The sequence below is a fragment of the Aulonocara sp. 'chitande type north' Nkhata Bay genome, linkage group LG18, assembly GCF_057382095.1.
Source record: "Aulonocara sp. 'chitande type north' Nkhata Bay isolate Kocher_YH1m ecotype deep benthic linkage group LG18, A_spYH_male_GT1.1, whole genome shotgun sequence".
NCBI classification, from domain to species: Eukaryota; Metazoa; Chordata; class Actinopteri; order Cichliformes; family Cichlidae; genus Aulonocara; species Aulonocara sp. 'chitande type north' Nkhata Bay.
Genome location: NC_141361.1, coordinates 3,922,337 through 3,945,825, shown reverse-complemented (window position 1 = coordinate 3,945,825; position 23,489 = coordinate 3,922,337). Strand labels below are relative to the sequence as shown.

At 41.5% G+C, this 23,489-nt stretch overlaps 1 protein-coding gene across 2 annotated transcripts in view; it reads right to left on the bottom strand.

The window, feature by feature from the left end:
* The window catches only part of adcy8 (adenylate cyclase 8 (brain)), a 127,976-nt gene that overhangs the window by 58,026 nt on the left and 46,461 nt on the right, over positions 1-23,489 (bottom strand). For both annotated transcript variants that reach the window (XM_086273318.1, XM_086273319.1), the window contains exons 2-7: positions 19,099-19,248; positions 10,957-11,087; positions 10,649-10,760; positions 9,081-9,208; positions 4,260-4,418; positions 2,425-2,695 (exon numbers count right to left, since the gene is read on the bottom strand). In XM_086273318.1, coding sequence (XP_086129444.1) covers positions 2,425-2,695; positions 4,260-4,418; positions 9,081-9,208; positions 10,649-10,760; positions 10,957-11,087; positions 19,099-19,248 — 951 coding nt within the window. The remainder of the gene's footprint in view (positions 1-2,424; positions 2,696-4,259; positions 4,419-9,080; positions 9,209-10,648; positions 10,761-10,956; positions 11,088-19,098; positions 19,249-23,489) is intronic.

Sequence of the window (23,489 nt, the reverse complement as noted above, 5' to 3'; positions counted from 1 at the left end):
TATTTCCCTATGGGGACTAACACGCACACTTAAAATGTAATGCCCTCAACATTTGGTAGCCTTACTCAGGCATACTAATGCAACACAATGCAACATAGCTCAAACAGCACAATCTTCTAAAAGAAAAGATAAGTAACAAATCTTTCATTTTTTTCTTGCATAAACGTCTTTCAAAGACCTGAAGATGGCAACTCAAGAGCAGATTAAGAAGTTTCCTTTAAAAAGATCTTCACAATTTACCCGAACCACACAGCCTCGCCTTCGCCCATGAACCTGGCAGCACACAACACGTAATCCTGCCTTTAATTCAGTTCAAGCTCATTAATGCAGCACAAATCACAACAACAGTCACCTCAAGGTGGCTTTATACTGCAAGGTAAATGCCCAACAGTGTTCACAAGACACAGCAATCAGACTTTACAGCGCCATCATGTTGTTTCATTGCAGTTGCACGCCTCTCTTCCTCAGTCTATGACTATATATCTAACCGGTGTGTTAGCTCCTTATAGAGGCAAAAGGATCTGTGAACGGTGCAAACAGAGAAAACTGCATTAAATGATACTGTAAAAAAAACAAAACAATGATGCATTCATCAGCCTGTGTCTGATGTTTTAAGGACATTTTTCTAACATATTTTCAGATATTTCCTGACAGGAAACTCTCTGAACACCATTTGAAACTGTCACAAACATCCATCAGCTGTTAGTTTTTCTCCCTCTCCCTTCCACATTGTTCAACAAAAAAAAGAAAGAAAATGTGAAACAAGCTCAACCTTCAATCACTCTCTCCAAATTCAACCGTCTTAGACAAAACACAAAACCCCTCCGGGGGCTGGTTTGTTGTCACAGGCAGGCAAATGAAGAAGAAATGAGGAGGATGTTTAAAATGGGCCACACAATCACAAGCTCGTCATCCGAAAATAAAAAGAAGGCTGGCGCGCAGTGATGCGTTACCACAGTAACACATTTTCTCTGCAGAAAGCTGTCCACTCGCTCCCAGGAAAACAAAACCCCCCAAAAAGGACAAAGCAACCAACAAACAGGCGAAACAACTGCGAAGATCCCATGCACTGTAAACAAAAAACAAATAAATAAATTAAAAAACGCCCGCCGTGACAAAAAACTTCATCCTGCAGTGAAACTCAGTTAAAGCAAACAAGCTGGCCAAGAGTATTCTAGTCGTCCAAATATCATCAGGAAAAATGAAACAGAAGTTTATTTCCTCCCATCTACTTGCTTCGTCTGGCATCTTCACTCATTTCTGGGTCCAAATGCTTCAGTTCCAAAACGAAAACAAGCACAGACAATTGAAAACAGTCCAAATTTGTTTAGCTCCAATAAAAAGATGCGTGTGGTTGTTCTAACAGGTGTTACAGTAAAGTTTAGCATTCAGGCGTCGATGAAACGAGGATTTACAAAGTCGCTGCTCTAACGTTGAATCTAACATCGCTGGAAAACTTGTCAAGGATTAGCTTATGTACAGTTTTGATATGACGTGGAGTCCTGCGAAAAACTAGGCACGCCATATGATTAAATAGCTTAATCAACAACCTTTATTGATAATAACTTGATCAAATGATCAGTTTCTGTGGATAAAATCTGTCCCACTCTTCTTTGCAGCATCACTTCATTTTTGCACAGCTCTCTTGAGGTCCGGACTTTGGCTGGACCTTCGCAACATTTTCTTTTTCAGCCATTGCTGCTGTGCTCGGGATCATTGTCCTGTTGCATGACTCAGTTTGGGCCAAGCCCAAATCAATACCCCTGCAGCGCCGCGCTGACCGTCTGTGCTGTATGAAGTGCTATGGCCAAACGTCTCCACTTCCAAACAAGCCATATTTGTTCAATCTTTTCTAATTGTACTGTCATGAATGTAATATTGTATGACAGGAAAAGAAAGAAAAAACTCAGGTTTGTGCATGTCTCTGAGCATTGCATGATCTGACTATGGGATGAATTTGCGAGGATTTTCACTCGTGCTGTAATGTTTGCACGTGCCTGAATGCTCCAGACCAACAAACTGCTTTTATAGAGGTGCTTACACTTGCTGATGATCAATTAATTAAGGGCATTTAATTAGCAGCACCTGGGTCCTACCAGGCTGAGAAGAAACCAGGCTGAGAATGGCAATTAAATAGGTCTGGTGGGCTTGTGCCAGTTTAAAAAAAAAAAAAACGGAGCACTGGAGAATATTAAAGAGACGAGACTCCCATTCATCATAAGGAAACATTTGAACCCAGAAATGGGGTCATTATGTCATTAGCTAACGAGCAGATAAAATTCATTCCCCTCCCCCGAACGTAGAATTAAAGATAACAGTTTAATCATCACTGCAGAAGAAGTTTGCTGCAAAGACAGACATTCTCTGGCAGGGTGATAAAGTGCATACATCATGACCTGAATTACAAGCAGTGGCGGGACTTACGTTCTCCTTCCCCACGATGTTGTCAAAGGGGAGCTCGGGGCTCCACGAGGCCTCGTTAAAGGTAGCGCTGCTGGCTCGACGGTCAGCCGAGCTGGCCGCCTCCTTCATGATGTCCTCCGGCAGGGAGAGCAGACTCTCCTCGGGCTGCTTTATCAGGTACGTCTCGATGTTGTGGCGGCGAAGGAAGTCGTTGCGGTCCTTCCCGTGGCCTTCCTCCACCTCGTAGTCACCGTTTAAACAATCCAGAGCTGCCTTAGAGATGTGGATCCTCCTGAAATGGAGAAAAAACATACATATTTAAAACATCTTTTGCCACTTTAGCTCAGTGGGTGAGAAGGTAACCACAGGCCACAGTGGTCTGGGTTCAAGTCTGACCCACAGTCCTTTGCTTCGTGCTTGCTCTCTCCCCACTTAATGCCTGCACTTACTATCCAGTAAAGATAAAAAATGGCTATATACATATATATACATATATATATATATATATATATATATATATATATATATATATATATATATATATATATATAAACATCATGCCCAAAGGGAAAGAAGTATCCCTAGATACAATGTAATCATGTCGCTGATTAGATGTAAATCCATAATTCAGTTCTGGCTTTGTCTTGCTTTTGTCTTCTGTTTCCTGTACTTTGTGTTTTATTGTGTGTGTTATTTGTGGTCTCTCTATTCATTTTCTCTTTCCCTTCACCCACCCAGCCAATCGAAGCTGCCCCTCCCTGAGCCTCATCCTATTAGAAATCTTCTTTCCCACCATCACATCAAGAGCAGCTCATTGGAGTTCTCTTGCTAAAATTGCAGGATCTTCCCTTACATGTACTCTGAGATGACCGCTTTGACTAGAATTCATTTGAACTGAAGTGAATCCATGACATAAATAATTCCTGTGAAAAACATTTGCTGTTCAATGTTTCACTTTCTTCACCAGGTACTGATTTTTTCTTGAGGATCTTTTTTATATTGTGAGGTCAACACCTACAGTAACACAGAGAAAATCCCAATGATCAGATCACACCTGTGAGCAAGCACTTGCCTACAGGGGGAAAAACTCCCTTTCAACAGGAAGAAACCTCTGGCAGAACCAGGCTCAGCAACCAGTGGAGATGCATTTAGTGATGACTGGAACAAAATTCCACCTCAGATACACATTTGATGAACATTACGTAACATATGGGCGACAAACATGAACGTGACATGAAACAAACACTAATGTAGAATGTAACATCACATTCACAGGAGGGTGATGAATGTGAAAAATCAAAAGAACTGGGATTTATAGTAAATGCTTTTTTAATACATATAGATGTTAATAATCACTATATACATGATGATGCTCGAGCTCGATTGGCCCACCTGTTAAGGAGAAGATACATACAGACATGTATACATACAGACATAGACATACAAATTTGCTTCCGTTCTAATTTGCAGCACGAGGTGACGGGTGAAAAAACGAGTCAGATTATATAGAAGTTTATGGGAAAAGATGCTTGCAGGAAATGTTAAATCAGTACTTAGAGAAATAATCTGCCTTTTAAGGTCAAACAGGAACAACAGGAACGTGAAGATTAAAAAATTCCCATATTATGCCACTAAACTATCCTTTTAAAAACTATATGAGGGTGGATAAAAATAAATGACCGAGGGACTCAGCATAATCGCATCTCCTGCTCGGCTCTGGCCATGACATATCTTTACCAAACATCCGTTTGCTTTCTCTGGAGCCATGTTTTATGTGAGTGAATTTCCGTCTGTCCACTGCCAATAATCCAACTGGAGATAAAAACAGCCACAGAAAATTCCTTCCGTTTCCTCACCCTGGGATGCCTCCAGACTCCAGCTTGTTGGCGATGTCCACATCCCAGGACCAGACATCGAACTGCCACTTCCTGAGTCCCAGCACGCCGCACAGTACCGAGCCGGAGTGGATCCCAATACGCATGTCGATGTCGTGTTTCGTCCGTGATCTCACGTATCTGGAAGAAAGCGGGAAAAAAGCGGTTAATTTTTGGCATAGTACTCTTATATAAATCAGGACTACGGCGCTAAACTAATGTACTGAGAAGAAACGGAGAAAACTAGCCGATTTTTGGCAAGAAGAACGAACAAACAACAGACAGAGGTTGCAACTGACTGGCTAGCCGCTCCATGTTTGTTAATACAGTGGAAAGAGAAGATTAGCTGTACAGCTTTGCTTTGTGCCAGTACAGGGTTTACTGACGGCTGCAATAAATCCCAAAGAACGGGAAAAAAGAACATGGAAGTCTTAGGTTTGTAAAGGTTTGTGCTCTGGAAGAACAAGACCAAAATGGAGAAGTTTATCCATAATGTAAAGCACAACATTTAAAACTAACCAAACACCCCATACCAACGGTCAGCACGGTGGTGGAGGGCTGACGTTTAGGACTTGTTTTGCAACAACAGGACCTTGGCACGCCACAGCCCCTAGAGTTAAATGCCATCGGTCTCAAACTGCAAAGATCACAAGAAAAGCAGCACATCTACAAATCTACAGCAGAGTGGCTGAAAAAGAAACGAACCAAGGTTTTGCAATGCTCCACTCAAAGACCTCAATCTGACTGAAATGCTGTGACACGCTGTTGAGAGAGTTTAACTAAACTCAATGAAAGGAAGTTACGTCAAAAAATCCTCCACACCGATGTGAGAGACTGATACAGTCATACAGCTATTAACGCTAAAAATGCTTCTAGAACAGGGGTGGGCAACTCCAGGCCTCGAGGGCCGGTGTCCCTGCAGGTTTTAGATGTGTCCTTGAACCAACACAGCTGATTTAAATGGCTAAATTAGCTCCTCAACATGTCCTGAAGTTCTCCAGAGGCCTGGTAATGAACTAATCATGTGATTCAGGTGTGTTGACCCAAGGTGAGATCTAAAACCTGCAGGACACCGGCCCTCGGGGCCTGGAATTGCCCACCCCTGTTCTAGAAGATGCTGAATCATGCTGTGAGCTCATGCACTGTTTCTGCATTCTGGCTTATATGAATAATTAGATGGTGAAATCTGTCGTGTGTTACTGTTCATCCAGGTGATATTATCAGACCTGGTGAGGACCAGATTATTTTTATTGTGTTATTATATGTAAAACCATGACAGATGATGCCAGCGTGTGATTTAGCTTTGTTGACGTAGCTGATGTACCGTACTGTACGTACCTTGAATTTTAAAAAAATCACAAAATTAAAAGATTTGCTCTGTGAATTTAGATGAACCAACAAATCTTATCCCAGAATTTTTCCCCCATGTAAAAAATGTTGACACCCCTCAACAATGTTTTGGGCTTCCCCTGACTGCACACCAGGCATGTAGTCACTCCCAGATCCATTTACAATCACAGTCCATTCAAATACTCCCAGAAATACGTTTCAAAAGTTACCTGAAACATGTTTAACTGTTTCAGAATACAAAATAATATATAATGTGGTGTGTAAGTGGACTGGACCACTTACATGAGCATGAAAATACAATGAAAATAAAGCGTTGTGAGGCTGTGAATAAACTGAATTAAGGTTATGAAGGTAACAATGGATGATTTTGAAAAAAGTGTAAAATTACACGCAGGTATGTATATTTGAGTTTAAAAAAGCTGATCTAATTGACTTCAGGGGCACACGTCTGGCATTAATTTAAAAATATTTCAGGGGTCACTTTGGGTCGTACTGTGAAAAACACTGACGGCATTAATTCAGCAGATTAATATACATGAAACTGACCTTTGGTGAAACTAAAGAAACACAGAACACGGAGACAGATAATGCTGCCAGGCAAACACCGTTCAAATCCACCAAGAAACGAACACAAAAGAGTTCAGGCATATCTGTGGCACTTCAACAAAAGAGGTAAAACTGTTTCTGTAGACTCGTCGCACCTGTTAATAAATTACTTTCTCATTTCGTACTTTATTTTTCCCTGAAACACAATAAAAGCAGGACAGAGTGCAGCTGATAACAGCCTCCGAGGAGCAGACAGGCCTGTCACGCCTCTTCCTCCCTCCTGGCGTTATTTCATGCTTCATAAGAGCCGCAATGAATGTGAGGTGAAAGGCATCCTGGGTGTTTGTGACAGGTGGTTAAAGTCAGTCAGCTGCTAGACGACACCTGGAGTAGAAATTAACAAACAACCTGCAGCTAACGACGAAGAGGAGGAGGAGAATGAAGATGCTGTGATACTGTGTTGACTCTGCCAGGAAGTTCTTTCCATATATATATATATATATATATATATACACGTCACCTACAAATCAAAAGGTTGGTAGTTCATTCCCTGGCTGCTCTAGTCCAAAGTATCCTCAGGCAACATAGCGAACCCCCGAGATGCTGCCGTCTAAGAGAGCACGTAGAGCACAGGTGTCGAACTCCAGGCCTCGAGGGCCGGTGTCCTGCAGGTTTTGGATGTGTCCTTGATCCAACGCAGCTGATTTAAATGGCTAAAATACCTCCTCAACATGTCTCAAAGTTCTCCAGAGGCCTGATAATGAACTAATCATTTGATTCAGGTGTGTTGACCCAGGGTGAGATCTAAAACCTGCAGGACACTGGCCCTCGGGGCCTGGAGTTCAACACCTCTGACGTAGAGGCAGAAAATAAATGCTTGTGTAAATGTGTGAATGAGATGCGTTGTATAAAGCGCTGTGAGTGCTGACGTAGAGTAAATAATAATTAAGACAACAGATTTTAATGGAAATCTGTGGGTGGCATCTGGAAGTAGCAGGGCTTCTTCCCAGACTTTTGTCCTGATCATCCCCAATCTGTAAGTTTTCCGCACACACCACATTCGACCTCGTGTGTGCAGCAGTAAGGGGGTCTCCTGTTCTTTAATCAGTTAAAGGGTTTTTGTAAATATCACAGATTTTAAATGGAAAAAAATGTATGTAGCCTCTGTGACACCATCCTTTGTTTCTGGACACCACAGTTTGATTGGTGATTTATTTCAAACATGTAAACAATATACAGGTACATTTAGAAAAGAAAATAAGAGAGAGAAAAAAATACTATACCAAAAAAATCAATACATTTCAATATAGCTCCCGTTCTGATTAATTTACATGTTGAAAGGGGTTTAAAACTGTGTTTGTGGTTCGGCTCCATCATGTTAATTTTTTTATTAGAAATATGTTTGGACATGAGGCTGTCGGCTAATAGCAAGCTGTATCTATAAGATGTACAGGCGACATGCACAGATGTGCTACTTAGTGCTACGTCAGAGACGAGTAACACACGAGGATTTCACTCGCTAAAACTGGAGCACAGACTTCTTAAACAGGCCGTATCACACAGGCAGGCATAAACCTTATTATATGGTAAATGGTAAATGGCCTGTATTTATATAGCGCTTTACTAGTCCCTAAGGACCCCAAAGCGCTTTACATATCCAGTCATCCACCCATTCACGCACACATTCACACACTGGTGATGGCAGCTACATTGTAGCCACAGCCACCCTGGGGCGCACTGACAGAGGCGAGGCTGCCGGACACTGGCGCCACCGGGCCCTCTGACCACCACCAGTAGGCAACGGGTGAAGTGTCTTACCCAAGGACACAACGACCGAGACTGTGAGAGACTCAGGTAATTCTGTGAACACGTCCTGCTGAGGTTTCAAATCAGCACTAACAGCTGATTAGTGCTAACAGGAGCAGGTCAGAGGAGATATACTCGCTTGTGTGTTTTTGTGCCTAACAAACAGTGCAGTCTGTCTCCACTTCTGTCCCTGCATTCAGCTGTAAACACCTTCATTTGAAAATCCCATCTTCTCGTCTATAGCAGTGTTTAGAGGTAAACACACCTACTGTACATTGTTAATGACTGAGTAATGTGAGGGTGACAATATGTCGAATTCTAAATATTAATTTGTAAGTAATGAAATTTGAAATTAGGGGGTAGGAACAGGAAAAGTGTAAACTTCATCCTACTCCTTTTTGAGCATAGACATTGTGTAGACAGAGATATTCATGAAAACGTGTTTTTAAGTTTTTTTCTTATTTTTTTCTTGTTATTTCAGTTATATTTGCATGTTCGAAATAAAATCTAACCGTCTAGGTAACAGAAAAACTGTTAGCCATGGATGGATAGAACAAACTATCCATCTAAGAAGACGTTGGCAGTGTTTGGTGAACCAGACAAACTTTTAGTTTTAGATTTGTGTTGAGTCTTGACCTCAACAAAAGACATGAGGAAGACATATATTTATCCAAGCCTGCCATCCAAGAAAGACTTTACAGTACAGGGAACAATCTGATATCCAACATATTAGTGCATAATCTGCAAACCAGTGATCACTCTCGAAATTAGAAACCAGAATGAATTTTAAAAAAATAAATTAAAAAGCTCTGGCACTGTTACTTAGAGAAATCAAAGTAAGACAGGAAGATCAATCTATTGCATGGACATGCATGGCTTCCAGCTTCCAGTGAGTCAGTGGACTGACCAAAAACATACTGTAAAAGCAACACAGGAGTCTTTGATGGAAAACAAGTGGTCTGATCTGAAATCAACTGAACTACTGTTCACCTATTTAAGGTAAAACTAAAGGCATAAACAACTGATGACAGCTGCAGTAAAAGCCTTTCCCTACAACAAGGAGCTTTGTTAAAAAGAAAGGACAGTAGAAGAAGACAGCACCTGATGGTTTTGATCATGCTGAGGCCCATTTCCACGCAGCAGTGGGCGTGGTCCGGCCTAGGCTCCGGCAGACCAGACACACAGTAGTAACAGTCTCCAAGGATCTTTATTCGTAGACAGTGATGCTCCTGAAACAGACAAACACCATAACCATAAAGGCAGAAAACCTAAGCAATGACTATACCTGAAATAAGAATTAAAGATCAGTAGAAATGAGAAAAAAAAGGAAAACACAGAAAACATATCAGGTTATCTCTGAATTCCTTCTCTGACTGTGAAATTGCGACCGCCCAAGCGTGACAGTCTGAAATGTTCTGCAATCTAATATCAGCTGAGTCGTACACAGTGGATGTTGAATCAGATATTCACTGTGTTGTTTTGAATAAATATTTATTCTACTGGAGCGTCTTTATTCAGTTTTCATGAGTCCCGACAGCCATGAGAGGCTGTCGCAGAAGAGATGAGCTCTGGGCTCCAAAATCATACACGCACAATCAAACAATGTGGAAAAAGAAGAGCTGCAAAGTCTATTCTTATGCTTCATTTTCAGTAATTATTTTTATACAACTGGGAAAATAGTTTTTTTAGTGATAGCCTGCCACACAGAAGCAAAAATTAAAGAGTTTATGTTACCATTTATGGTGTATGTGCATGTATTTTTAACCAGCATCTTGAATGGTACACTCTATTGCCAGAAGGTGGCAGTAAAGGAGCTGAGAAGCTATCCTTGCAATTCCTTACCAGCTAGCTAGCAAGATGCAAGTTTGCCACAACAATGCAGCTTATTGCAGCTGCATTTATAGAACTCTTTAGCATTTAGCAAGGTTAATATACTACAATAACAAAGAGAGAACCCCAACGATCACATGATCCCCACGAGCGACACCTGGCGACGCTGTGGAAAAACACCTCCCTCATCCACAGTGACATCCTCAGAGTTTGCTTTCACTTAACCATAAAGCAAGTGTTCACAAACTATATATTGGGAAAAGTGTTTCAATCTAAATATTGATTGAACATTATAGGATCTATGAGATTATCAGTTTAAACTGGTCGCCTTTAAAGCTGACTTTCACTAAACAGTTCTATCTAACACAGTTTACCAAATATTTGAACAAAATTTGAGTCCCATCGTACAAAAAGTCTCCACATAATCAGCCATAAGTCATAAGATCAGGTGATGTAGTGTTTGACAGATGTGGCCCGTGGCTGAGGTGAGGCATCCAGACTCACCCTGAGTCAACGCTATGAGTCAACACACAACATTACAAATGTTGGCCAAGCTGGCGTTGCTGTTTGGGCCATTTTCAGAGGAGGTTCATAAGATAAGTGAAAGTAAATCAAAAGTTAACCACAGACAGGTAATCAGCTGTTAGGTAAAGGTTATTAACCTGATCCAGAACACACTGTTCCTGGATCTGCTAAGAGGTATCTCTAAAGAAATGTGATTTATTAATCCTTTAATGCACAGATGAGCGAATATTTTTAATGGGAAAATAAATTAATTCAAATCTCAAGACTAAAATCAGATTATATGCACATATGCATTTGGGATGAGAAGCTCTTACATGTGCGAGGCGGTCGAAGCGTGCAAAGAGTTCATTCAACATTCGCACCAGCTCCTGCGCTGACAGCGTCGTGGAGAGGTTTGTGAAGCCTTTAACATCTGCGAAAAGAATGCTGAATAAAATACGGAAATGTCACTTTAATATCCAGCTCACTTCTTAAAAGTTATGATACTTAATGAGGATGACATTTTCTGTGATGTCAGATTTTGCACATTTTACGTAAATGTCACAGTTTTGTTCTTAAGAGCAAAAACTCTCAAATGTCTTTAATCGGGGCACACACAGGTGTTTTGCTGTTGGACCCTCACCTGACATTCTCGTAGCGGTGGATGTAGATTCTGTGAAACTGATGCTGGAGGTGTTCGTCCTCTACATTTGTCATGTCGTTGATCATTTCCAAAACTACAAAACGAGGCAGGACTGATAACACCAGTCGTTCCTGTTGGGGAGAAAAATGAATCATCACATCGCTTTGAAATGACAAAAAGACACAATACAGAACAATAACATAACATCTGCATATACCGACAAATCACAATGTGTTAAAAAAACATTGACTATTGAACTGTTTTTGTGATTGGCACTTCCATCCGTTAATTTGTCCACAGGGAGCAGACTAAGCAGAGGTGTTCAGATCTTCCTCTCCCCTGATGCCTCCCCCAGGTCTTTCAGGAGGACTCTGATGCTTTCCTAAGACAGACGAGACACTTCATCTGTCAGCTGTCATGCCTCGGGTCTGCCTGGGGTCTCCTCCCAGTAGGAGCTACTCAGAGCCTCCTGAATGATCAAGCTCCTCACCCTGTGTCTACGGCTGACCCCAGTCACCTCTCAGGAGAAGCTCACCAACACTGCTATCTGCGCTCCTATTTCTTCTGTCACCACCCACAGCTCGTGACCAAAGGTGAGGCCAGCATTGTTCACAGGCTGGTACATCAACAGCTTCAGCTTCACAGTCAGCTGCTTGAATAACAACAAATATCTGAATTCTACTTGAAGCCTTCAAATCCAGAGTGGACGGTCTTTTCTGAGCGAACCGGGTCCTCGGATTTAAAGGCGCTAATTCTCATTCCAGCCACTTCACACTCTGCTGTAAACAACCCTCGTAAAAGCACGAGGCCATCACCCCATGAACCACAACTTTGAGTTTTATTAGCTCAAACCTAACAGTCCAACACACTCCTGCAGCAGTTTATAGGCAAAGGTTTGTCCTGGGATCTCCCCAACCTTACACGGCAACATATGGAAAACAGGAAGTGCTGAGCCATCAGCTGATGTCAGCTTGCACTGAGATGAACGCTGATCAGTGTGAGTTCTTCTAGTACAGCAGCATCTACGTCCAGAAACACAGGAAGGAAGGTAAACTCTTCACATCATTACTTTAGATTGTTTCACTTTTAAACTAAATGCTTTGAACTACAGCTAAAAAGTGGAAACAGCCTTTTTTTATGGATAAATTCAAAAACTATGTTTGATGTATGTAAATGTTTCAATAATAAACGAGAGAACATCAACAGTAAATTATCGAAGGAACAGAAATAAAGCCTTTAAAAAGAAATTACACGAGGGGCTGTGTGTGTGAGAAATGAATTAAAAAAGATGGCTTGAGCTCTGCCAGCCTAAGCTCCTCGAGCAGGATCCTCCAAAGCCTCCGCGCTCGCAGGAACATCACAAGTAAACGAGTTTGTGTTGTGATTTTTGTACTGACACGGTGCCACTTGGCTAAAGCAGAAACAGATTTGGAGTGGGAGCGATGCAGCATCCCTCAGGATTCTTTTGGCCTCGGGGAGCCGCACCAGAGCCAAGCAACTGCTTCTTTCAGATACTGAATACATTAGAACCAACCAGAACGTCACGTACAGTGACATCAGTACACGGCACGCACATGCTCAAAAGCCCTGCAGGTTTTTTGGAATATTTTACGCCAAAGGGATGACAGAGGGACAAGTCTAATAGCTGGAAAGGCTCCGAACGAACCAGCTGGCCCTGTTCTACATCTTAAAGACTCACTGTTTAAAAACACGAGAGGAAATCTGCACGAGGCGGGAGATTAGTTTTGCTCCCAATCTGATAAACAAGTTGAAAGAAATTTTGCACAGAATTTTGACATTAGAGCGGCGATCTGCCTTTTATTCTCTCTGGTGTGTCATCTGGTGAGATTTTCACTGGAATGAATTTGTGATAGAGACTAAAGTGATATTCCATTTGAAGAGCTGTAAATCTTGAAGACAACATGATGGTTGCACGTGGGCACATCATGTTCTTTCATTACCATGAATGCACACCGCGCTTCACTATGACTCAGCCCCACATACAGCACTCTGCTGTTGGAATTACTCACCAAAGAGCTCCAAATATGGATTAATCCGCAACTGCAAACAGTTCCCAAAAACTCTACGACTTGAAACACGGGCTGAGGGAAAATATATTTATATTTGATTAGATACATTCAAATACGCCAGGATACTACGAATAACGGGGCTGCAAGGTCGCATGATAGGAGGCGACCTTTCTCTAAGTGGCTGCAGTCACGCTTGGAAAGATTGTAAAAGGTTTGCAAATAATTGGTGTTTAATTTATAAATGAGCACAAATGTTTCCATCAGTCTGAATGATTCAGTCTATGAGCTCAACACGAGGGGACTCAACTGGCTGCCAGCTGGTTGTATTCTGGTTTATATTCCTATAGAACAGGAAGGCTGTGAAGTGCAAATGTAATAGTTAAATGTCAATTTCTGTTAAATTTCAATTTCTGTCTATTTAGACGGAAGCAGATATGTGATTTTCAATGATTTATCACTGTATTTGCTGTATTATCAGAAACAGATTGCGTATAATTGCTGGCTTGACCACATTCAATCACAGACTGATAACAGACCGACTCCGTTTTATGGCAACATTTGTTGGTTTTAGTGACAATGTTGCCATTCTTGATAATCTCATTTGGCACCAAAAAGAAAACACTGAAGTGAGGTAACTTTATCTTATTGGATAAAACAGGTTTTGATACATTTTAACTTTGAGGATGTAATTTGCAGTAAAAAAAAAAAAAGGTGATAAATTGCAATATATTTTAGTCCAAATACTCAGCATATTGCAAAATGTAACAAATCACACTAATATTGACAGAGTCAAGTATTGTTTTAATATTGTATCGTGAGGTGTCTGGTGATTCCCACCTCGACGTTACACTAGATCGTCTATAATTCTCTGAGAACATTTGCTGTCATCAGCTTGCACGGTTCCTCTGCAGTCACAACTGTAAGACAGCACACTTGTTTTTCTTCCCTGCTTGGCTCACAGATGAGTTTTCCAGTAAGAAATAAAAATGCAACCTTATGTGCACTCAGTGAAGCTGCATGATGCTGTCTGAGAGCCCTGGAGAGCCTCTTCAGACCCCGAGCACAAGTGCAAAGAGAGGCTGGCTGAGGCTGGATAATAGCAATGAGACGCACAGAGAGAGGGAGATAGCGACACCGTCCTCTGCTGCGATCACAGCAATGACAACAGTTCCATCGTTGCTGTAGAAAGAGATGTAAATAATGAAGCAGCGGTTATACAAAGATTGTCATCTAATACGTAAAAACAAGCATCGGAGCAAATTCTAACATAAAAATCACCACAATCAGAATAAAGAAAACCATCAAAATATCATGAACTCTAATCATTTTGAACCTTAACATACGATAAAAAAAGTTGGTCCAGAGGAGGGAAAATGCCAGTCCACATCAGCTGTTAGCTTAGCTGATACACATCCAAACGGTACATCTCTATGGAAAATAATGTACATGTTATCCTAGCAGTCCCCACGTTTGTGCATCTGCAAGCCACTTTGAAACCCACATCCATCCAAGCTCCCAGCTAATCACTGTTTCATCTGTTGTCATGGAAACCTGTTCACATCTAATCAGGTGGTCTTCCTGTTGCATTGATTTAATACCTTAATCAAAAAATTACTCTTCAACAATTCTTTATTTCTTTTCATCTTTTTTATGACACTTTACAACTGTCGTCTTCATGATAACAAACTTTTAAAACTGGGGTATCGTACTCGTCTTAGCTCATAAGTGGGCTGGACCAGTGAAACCAGTGCATAACGGTGCACAGAACACACCTCATACTTTACATTGTAGCCTCCCAGCATACAGTGAGCTGTACCAGCACCCCGAACAATACTTTTTATTTACATAACTAATCACCCTGACACAGTTCAGAGGGGAAAGTCCTGAGTGGACCCAACAGCAAAGCACTGACAGTTGTTAATGTTATGTAGTATTTTTTGCAAGCTTATGGCTGCAGTGGCAGAAAAAAACAAGCTAACTAAACCAAACCTGAAGAGCAGCTGAAGTATCCAAAGGTAAACACTCACACATGACAGGAAGAGATACGATGCAAAAATAAAAAGGGATCATAACAAAAACAGAACCCCTTATCTTTAGCAAAGAATAATAACATATTGATAATTCATGCATCCAGCTACATGATCACTCAAAATCTCAGCTATATTGTTGTTTATGTTTCAGTCACTGGGATCCTGCAGCTTGTGATGGAGAGCAGAAGCTGATTGGACAGCTCATCTCTCTGACACACCACTGTGGACGTGACCATCAGCTGAGTGTGAAATGTGTAAGAGGAGAGCAGGTGCTTGTGTTGTTGAGCACGCACCGCCCCCTGCTCTCGGCACGCCTCTGTTGTGCTGTTGTTTTTGTTGTGTTGGTGTCTGTGCTGGAAAGCAGAGCAGTGCATCCACAAATTGAGGTTTAGACAGACAAACATTTCAGTGAAGCGTTGCTAATTCTTCGGCTGCTGCGTCGCAACCAAACGCCCCGGGCTTTGGTGGTGGAGTCTCACTGCAAGAAATGTGGATTTTACAGAGTCGTCCTGAATTCAGGCTGAACCTTTGAACCCTGCAATGTGTCTGTGCTGCTCAATCACACGTCAGCCAAACTCCTGCTGCAATCACACAAGGAGCTCCATTTGAGCAAATAGTACCGCTTCCTGTCGCAGTACTCTGGGATAAAATATTACAATATAAATTCTATTAACTACATTATGTTTTGGAAACTCTATCAGCAGCTCTTCTCCCTCTCTTAACTCCTTTTGCCATCAAGACAGTAATCTTAGTTCCCATGTTAAACATAAACAAAAGAAATCTGCTGAAATTTTCAACTTAAGTGGAATTTCCAAAGACAGCATACGTATGCTGAATTTAGGTATTTTAGCATCACTAATTAACCTAACCTTGGACTGTGGGAGGAGGCGGGAGGTACCTGGGGAGACCCACACAGGCACAGTGACAACATGCAAACTCCACAAAGGCCGCTCATTTACAGTATTTGTACCCGGTTAATAAAGGTAAAGTAAATTTACAGGAGACAGACTTTGACATATATTCATCAAAGTACTCTGTGGCAAATAACTGAGCAATATAATCAGCCACCTCTCCTGTTAATCCTTATCCTGCAGATAATCTTGCAGCTGGTGTGAGATTATCTGGAGGATAAGTAGGAAAAAAATAAGGAAGGCTATCTGATTAGCAGTGACTGATCTTTCCAAATAAGAGCAAGGGGGTTTTGAAATAGTAAATGAATTGAGAATGCCGCAGTCATCTCAGACACATAACAAAATGTTAGAAATGCTAAAATCTTGTGTGTGGACAGGGGGCTGCAGAGTGTTTGCTCCACTGGACAGGGACCCTGGTTTGGACAGCTGAGAGCCAGCGGACTCAATGTCAGATCAGCTTTGAAAGTCATTAGTGAAGCTTGATTTTAGCTGAAAGCTGAAGCCCTCCAGCAGCTCACTGACAACGTCTGTCTTCATTCAGACTGTACCAAAGATCCACATGGACCTTGTGGTGGATTTTCAATGTAAAGGCTAATTTATAGGGCAGCACGGTGGCACGGTGGTTAGCACTGTTGCCGCACAGCAAGAAGGTCCTGAGTTCAATTCCACCATCAGGCCGGGGTCTTTCTGTGTGGAGTTTGCATGTTCTCCCCGTGTTTGCGTGGGTTCTCTCCGGGTACTCCGGCTTCCTCCCACCATCCAAAGACATGCAGCTTGTGGGGATAGGTTAATTGGATAATCCAAATTGCCACTAGGTGTGAATGTGAGTGTGAATGGTTGTCTGTCCCTGTGTGTTAGCCCTGCGACAGACTGGCGACCTGTCCAGGGTGTACCCTGCCTCTCGCCCTATGACAGCTGGGATAGGCTCCAGCGCCCCCCGCGACCCTGAAAAGGATAAGCGGAAGCGAATGGATGGATGGATGGAGGCTAATTTTGAGTTCATCTGTATTATAACCTGCTTATTACTGCTTCATTAATACTGTTTTTCTTTAGAGTTATTACACTGCAGCTGTCAGGGAAACATCCTTTCATTACTCTTGTCAGGAACAGAAAAATATTTTTTAGACAGCCAAATGTTAAGCTTTCATTTTTGAGGATCTGATGTTGTCCAATGTTTGCTAAACTAAAACTCTAGCAGTGCACCAGTCAGCAAACACCATCTGCGTGTCTTAAACATTTGTGAACCCTAATGCAAGACTCAGGAAACAAGAATGAACATTAAGCATTCTCAATGCTTAAAGAATAATGATTCTTTAAGTCCAGAAAATCACAAAGTCCAGAAAGTGTTTACAAAGCGCTAAGGCACAGACGCTACAACGCTGACGTAACAAATGACAAGGGAAGCGACAGGAAACAATAACAGAACCCTAATCCAAAGGTAACCTAAAATTCAAAACGAATCCTTCTAAACTCAAAACCTTATGCGGTGTTCACTGTTTACTGATCAACAACAGGAAGTTTGTGAGTTATCTAAAAATATAGATATTGGTTTTCTGCTTGCAGCAGTATGATCCAATCTTCAGTTCAGTTCGATTCAGGTTTATTTATATAGCACCAAATCACAACAGCAGTCGCCTCAAAGAGCGCTATAATGAAGACCCTACAGTATTCTGGAGAGATGCTGTAACCAGAAATGTGCCACTATGTTCCTGGAACACATTAACAGAAATAACAGAGCCTGATTGGATGTCATTACACTGTTCTTTTCAGGGGCGGGGCCCTGCTTACTCCATTACAGCCAGCCCAGAGCCTTCCAGGAAACATGACCACTGTAAAAGCTTTCTGTGGCTTCTCAGAGCTTCACTGTCCACTCCAGCGCATACACAACACTATCTGCCACTGTGTGTGTGTGTGTGTGTGTGTGTGTGTGTGTGTGTGTTTGCTTATGTGTGCGTGCCTTCTGTTTGTCTGACTCACAGCGCGTGTGTTGTCTTATTAGATTGCGTGTTAAGTGTGTGTGGAGCAGGGGCTGCATGCACAGAGACACAGTATGTGTGACAGCATTGAATCAATGCAGCGTCCATGTTTTTCTGCTCTCAGAGGACTCGTTAGCGGTGCTGCTAACACTCGGCCCTGTTAGCTAAAATCCATAATTTGTTTTGATTCTTTTTTTAAAGTCGCCTCACGCTGAGCTTCAGCATCAAGCAGCAGAGGGTGAAAATGTGCACTTCACACATCATTCTGCTGTAAATTAGAGGATTTCGTTGCTGCTGTGGTGCACCAGTGGTTTGTGAAGGTCATTTAGAGGTCACTGCCCAATATCTCTCACTGGAGTTCAAACAGGGGTCAACCTGAAATAGTTTCAGCAGCGGCGTATGAACTCTCACTGAGCAAACAGCACTTAAACAAGTCTACAAGGAGCATTTAGCATGCTAGCCATGCACACAATAGCAAGTGCTAGCATGTTGACGGTATTGAGGTACGATTTGCTCACATTTAGAATGCATATAAACCACCATGATGGATTCTCAACACTTCCAATACTTCAACCACAGATTCAGAATTTGTCTGATGTGGTGATGGTGTGCATCAGCTCGAGCACAGGCCGGAGACGCGGGATTAGAAATGAGTACAGCAGAGGGACAGTTTGAGCAGTTTGGAAATGAAGTCAGAGAGCCGAGACTGAGATGGTTTGGACATGTGCAGATGAGGGATAGTGGATATGTTGGGCAAAGCATACCGACAATGGAGCTGCAGGGCAGGACAGAAAGAGGAAGACATCAGAGACGATTCAGGAGGACATGCAGGAGTTCAGAGGTCGTTAAACTGAGCAAACAGCCTGAGTTTAATCCTGGGTGTCCTGAATATCTGAGCCAAACTGTGTTCCAGTCCATCCAGATTGTAAAGCAAGCATTTTGACCTGGTGGTGATACTAAAGGAGTGCAAACAGCTGTCCCTACAGCCCTGCTGCTAGCACTCACACAAATCTTCAAACCTGGCTCTGAACACGCATCCTAAACTTGCTTTCATTCTTTAAGTGTCTTGTGAAAACACACAGAAAAATTTAACTGCTGCAAATGTATTAAACAGAACACAGCACAGACAGTGACTAACAAATCATCCGAAGCTTGAAAAGTTGCAGGAGGCAAAAAAAACTTGTCTGCGGCTCACCTGTCTCTGGTTCTCTGTCTCGAGTCGCAGCCGAGCTTCGATGCAGCGCCGCGTCTCGAGGAAGGCCTGACGCTGAGCACGGTCAGACAGGTAACTGATGAATATCCCAGCAGTGTTCATGCACATGAACAACACAGCCTGAGCTGCTATCTAGAACACACAAAAAGAGAGGATTAGGAGATTTGCTTGTTGACACATTTTGGAGTGCAAGAACCAACATTCAAAGCTTCTTTGTTTATATTTACAAATATTCTGAGGCAATTTTATGTCTTTATTAATTAGGCTGAAAAGGGGGAAACATCTGCACAATATTTTTCTCCAACTAAATATTTAATTCTAAAAATATTTATGAAAAGAAACATTTCAATTTGTAAGATCTTCATCAAGCATTTATCAAAGAGAAAAAAAGAGCATCTTTTCAAATCAGTGCAAAACAAATATCAGGCAAAAATCACAACAGACTTTAAAGCAGTTTGTAACACAAAATACAAACTATCATCTTATATCGATTATCTTTGTATTCAACACAACAACATTGAGGAAAATCTTCAGATTTTTGCCCTATTCATCTAAAAAATAAGAGGCTGAAAAGCAAATTAAAAAGATTGCAACGAGAAAATCTAATCCTTAATAACAACTAGAAGAACTTTATCATTAAAAGTTTTTCCTGGAGAAACTTCAATCCCAATATTAGTGAGGACGTTTCATAAACGAGACCTGTCGGCTGCCAAGTATAAATAAAGTGTATGACTGTAGAAATAAGTGACGTCATCACTGATGCGTCTCACAGTAGATCGGTTACATTTAGCAATGCAAGTTTTCAACCATCTCTGAGTTTTTCCAACATAGGAAAAACCACGTGGGACTTTTAATTACTGTGACTAAAGAAATCACTGAAAGGAAGTTGTGCACATTGGTATCTGCCATTTAATTTTTTTAATTGTAACAATAACTAGAAATATATAGACGAGAGAGAGAGAGAGAGAGAGAGAGAGGGGGGTGGAGGCCGACATTCAACAGAGGAACCCTGCTGATCTCCAGCTGTGCGATCGGGGAGGGGGTCCTACCGGCATCACACTGGAAGTCACATGAGATTATTTTCACACAGAACAAAATGGTCCTTTACAAATGTGCCACCGTAGCCTGACGAGTCCACAGGTACTGAAGGCTAACATGTGGAACTGCATGGAAACTGACAAACTCAATGAAATGAATTCAGATCAAAGCTTTAAGTAAATCAATAACACTGTGACGTCCCTGTCGCATCGAGTTGGTTTTCTATGGTTTTTCTGTTCCGTGTCTTTTTCTCCACTTGGTTATCTTGTGCTCACTTCCCTTTTTTTGCACCTTATTTGATTTTTTTTCTTGCCAACTTTTTGCAGCAGGTCCATATTTTTCTTTTTGAGACGCATTTTACAGCTTTATCTGAAATGCATTTTTTAAAATAAATCACTTTAGCAAAAAGTTATATGAAGAGCTGTACAGAGGACGCCATGACCTCAGAGTACTTTAAGATGCATACATAGTACTCAATAAAATATGATGGCCCGAGGTGATGTGACACGATGAAAGGATTGTTTGCTCGCTGCAGTCCCCGTGGTGTAATCTGAAGAGTTGTGACGGTGCTGCAAACTGTCACAATCTCCCTTTATGTTTGTGGTGATATGTTACACAGTCTGTCACTTATTTTTACCATTAGAGCTGGATGTGACCCAGGAGCAGCATCGAGACTTCATGCAGTTATAAACTGAGAGAGGCACATACAGTGAGATGGTTTAAAGGCCTTGTAGGCTGGAGAGTTTGAAGGGATTTGACGTCACACTGACGTCTGTCATGGGCAAGAAATCAAATCAGTGAGGGGAAGTCCAGAAAAACTGCAGGAGCGCTGTCAGGTTTAGTTTTCAGTCACAATAACTCGTCTGTCAGAGATCCCTCATTCAAACAACTTTTATCTCACAGTGTACAAATGATTTCTGTTTACAGGGAGCAGAAGCAAAAATAGAGCCACTACTGTAAAAGTTGGTGACAGCCACAGTGATGTCAGCCATTAAGAGCTGAGCACTTTCACTGGCCTCATCTTTAGTGTTTTAAACCATATGTCACTTGTCAGGTGAGCCCAGACAGGTACTGATCATCTGTTACACCAATGAGCTTTCAACCACCAGTACAAGTCAATGATCTATGACATCTATTTAACAGCAATCAGACCGTCTGGTACTTGAGCAGGTAAGAAAGGTGCTAAAACATTAATTCTGGAATGAGTGAACATTCAAACTCCTGCTTCACATGTACCGATGTCTATTCACCGTCTATGAAGACCTTCTAAGGACTGATAGTTCCATTAGAATAAACTCAAACATGTAATATGTATCAGTAAATTAGGTTTTCGCAGAGACGTTTGTATTCTTTCAAACACTTTAAATACTCTGAGCTCTGAACTGTAAGAGCTTTAGGTTAAGTGCAGGTTAAACCAATGAAGCCAGTCTGACATGTACATTAATTACATCATGACTATGTTTGGATAAAATATGTTTAAGATATAAATACATATTCAAATGAAAGATTTGTAAAATATTATGTTATGTCTATGTTTTATTAGGGCTACATAACAAGATAAGTCAGTATCTTGATTTGGCTATGAAGGAATCCTCGCCTACGTTAGCTTAAAGCACTAATTATTCATTTTTGGCCACTTGGGGGCAGCAGAGAGAACTGATTTGGACTGGCAGGAGATGCATTAATAATAATCATTTGAAATTGTGTTAATCTTCTCTCAATGGGAAAGGTTAACGAGTTCTGCAGAACTGATCGTGCTTCTCTAACTGAACTCTCATCCATTACATAAAGTCTTTGATCCATCCTGATACAAAAATATTGATTCATGCAAACTTTAAAGCACTCTGCTCTGACACCCAACAGCAATCCAGAAATTCAGAACACTGTAAGTCTTTATATGAAAAGCAACTCTGAGTACAGAAATGTGATGATCTGTAACTGGAAAGGGAGCCAAAACTGTACATTTTCATATTTCATATTATGCGTGACTGTAATTTAGATTTATGAAGTAATTTCATTGTAAAAACTTATTTAACTATGGAAACAAAAAGCGTACTCGCTGAACAAATGAATCTACCGTTAAGGCAGACTTGAATATAGTCTAAATTTAAAAAAGGAATCCAGAGAGCAGCTGTGTAACATTTAAACTAAACTCAAGCGTCTTCTTTGAAATTTCTGTGAAAGATGACAGTATAAACACTGAAAGCTTTCATCAGCTGTGAGCACATAAAGTGATGTAGGGCTCGGCCCGTTAAAAGCATCGGACGTCGGGCTGATGTAACAGTAAGCAACACGAGCGTGTTCCTGAGCAGCACGAGGGATTTCACCGCCGCCTGACCAGCTTCCTCCTACCTGCTGGAGCTTCACATGATGCAAGCGTTAAAAACACTCACAGAGGAAAACCCTTCACAGCTTTCACCCGACTTCCACAAACAGCTCTTCAAACAGGACAAGGATTTCTACCTGAACTGTTTTGTTTTTTTTATCATACTTCAGTTGGATGACACAGTGTTTATTTGTTGTACTCTCAGAGGGTTTGTGTACATGGGGAGTAATTATAGTCACGGGCAAGTCTGGACAGGACTCGAGCATCTGCTACCCTCTACAGCAGGGCTGCCCAATCCCAGTCCTCGAGAGCTACTATCCTGCAGCTTTTAGATGCATCCCTACTCCAACACAGCTGAATCAAATGAATGGCTTGTTATCAGGCCTTTGCCAAACACGATGGCATGCTGAAGAGGTAATCAAACCATTTGATTCAGCTGTGTTGGAGTAGGGATGCATCTAAAAGCTGCAGGACGGTAGCTCTCGAGGACCGGGATTGGGCACCCCTGCTCTACAGTATCTCTATAAAGGTCACACAGGACGGCTTCTATTTCCTCACACAAAGATTACCATGTAGAGTACCTGCAGGATACTGATAACACCGCTGATCCATAAATCAATATTATTAGCCAGGTTGATGAGATTTGTGCCTTTTAACATCTTCAGACAAATTACCAACTGGAAAAAGTGGTACATCTCCAAGGCCCAGAACTCCAGGATAACGTAATAATGGACTGTATGTAGAAAATGACATTATGTTTCGAGGCCTGTTGCCATTTAGTTTTTGGGTTTTTTTGTTTTTTGATGTTTTAAATCAGGGCTGGATGGGACTGAGAGGCTGGCAGACATCCACCATAAGGCCTTAGCCTGGTTTATGATCTGCTTTAACATGATTTAGACTATGGAAACATGCTGTACATGTAAATCATCAGGAACGTGTTTACTGAGGTCATCATCATGCAGGCACATTTTTGTCTATATAGTCTACGGTCTATACAGGTTTTAGCCCT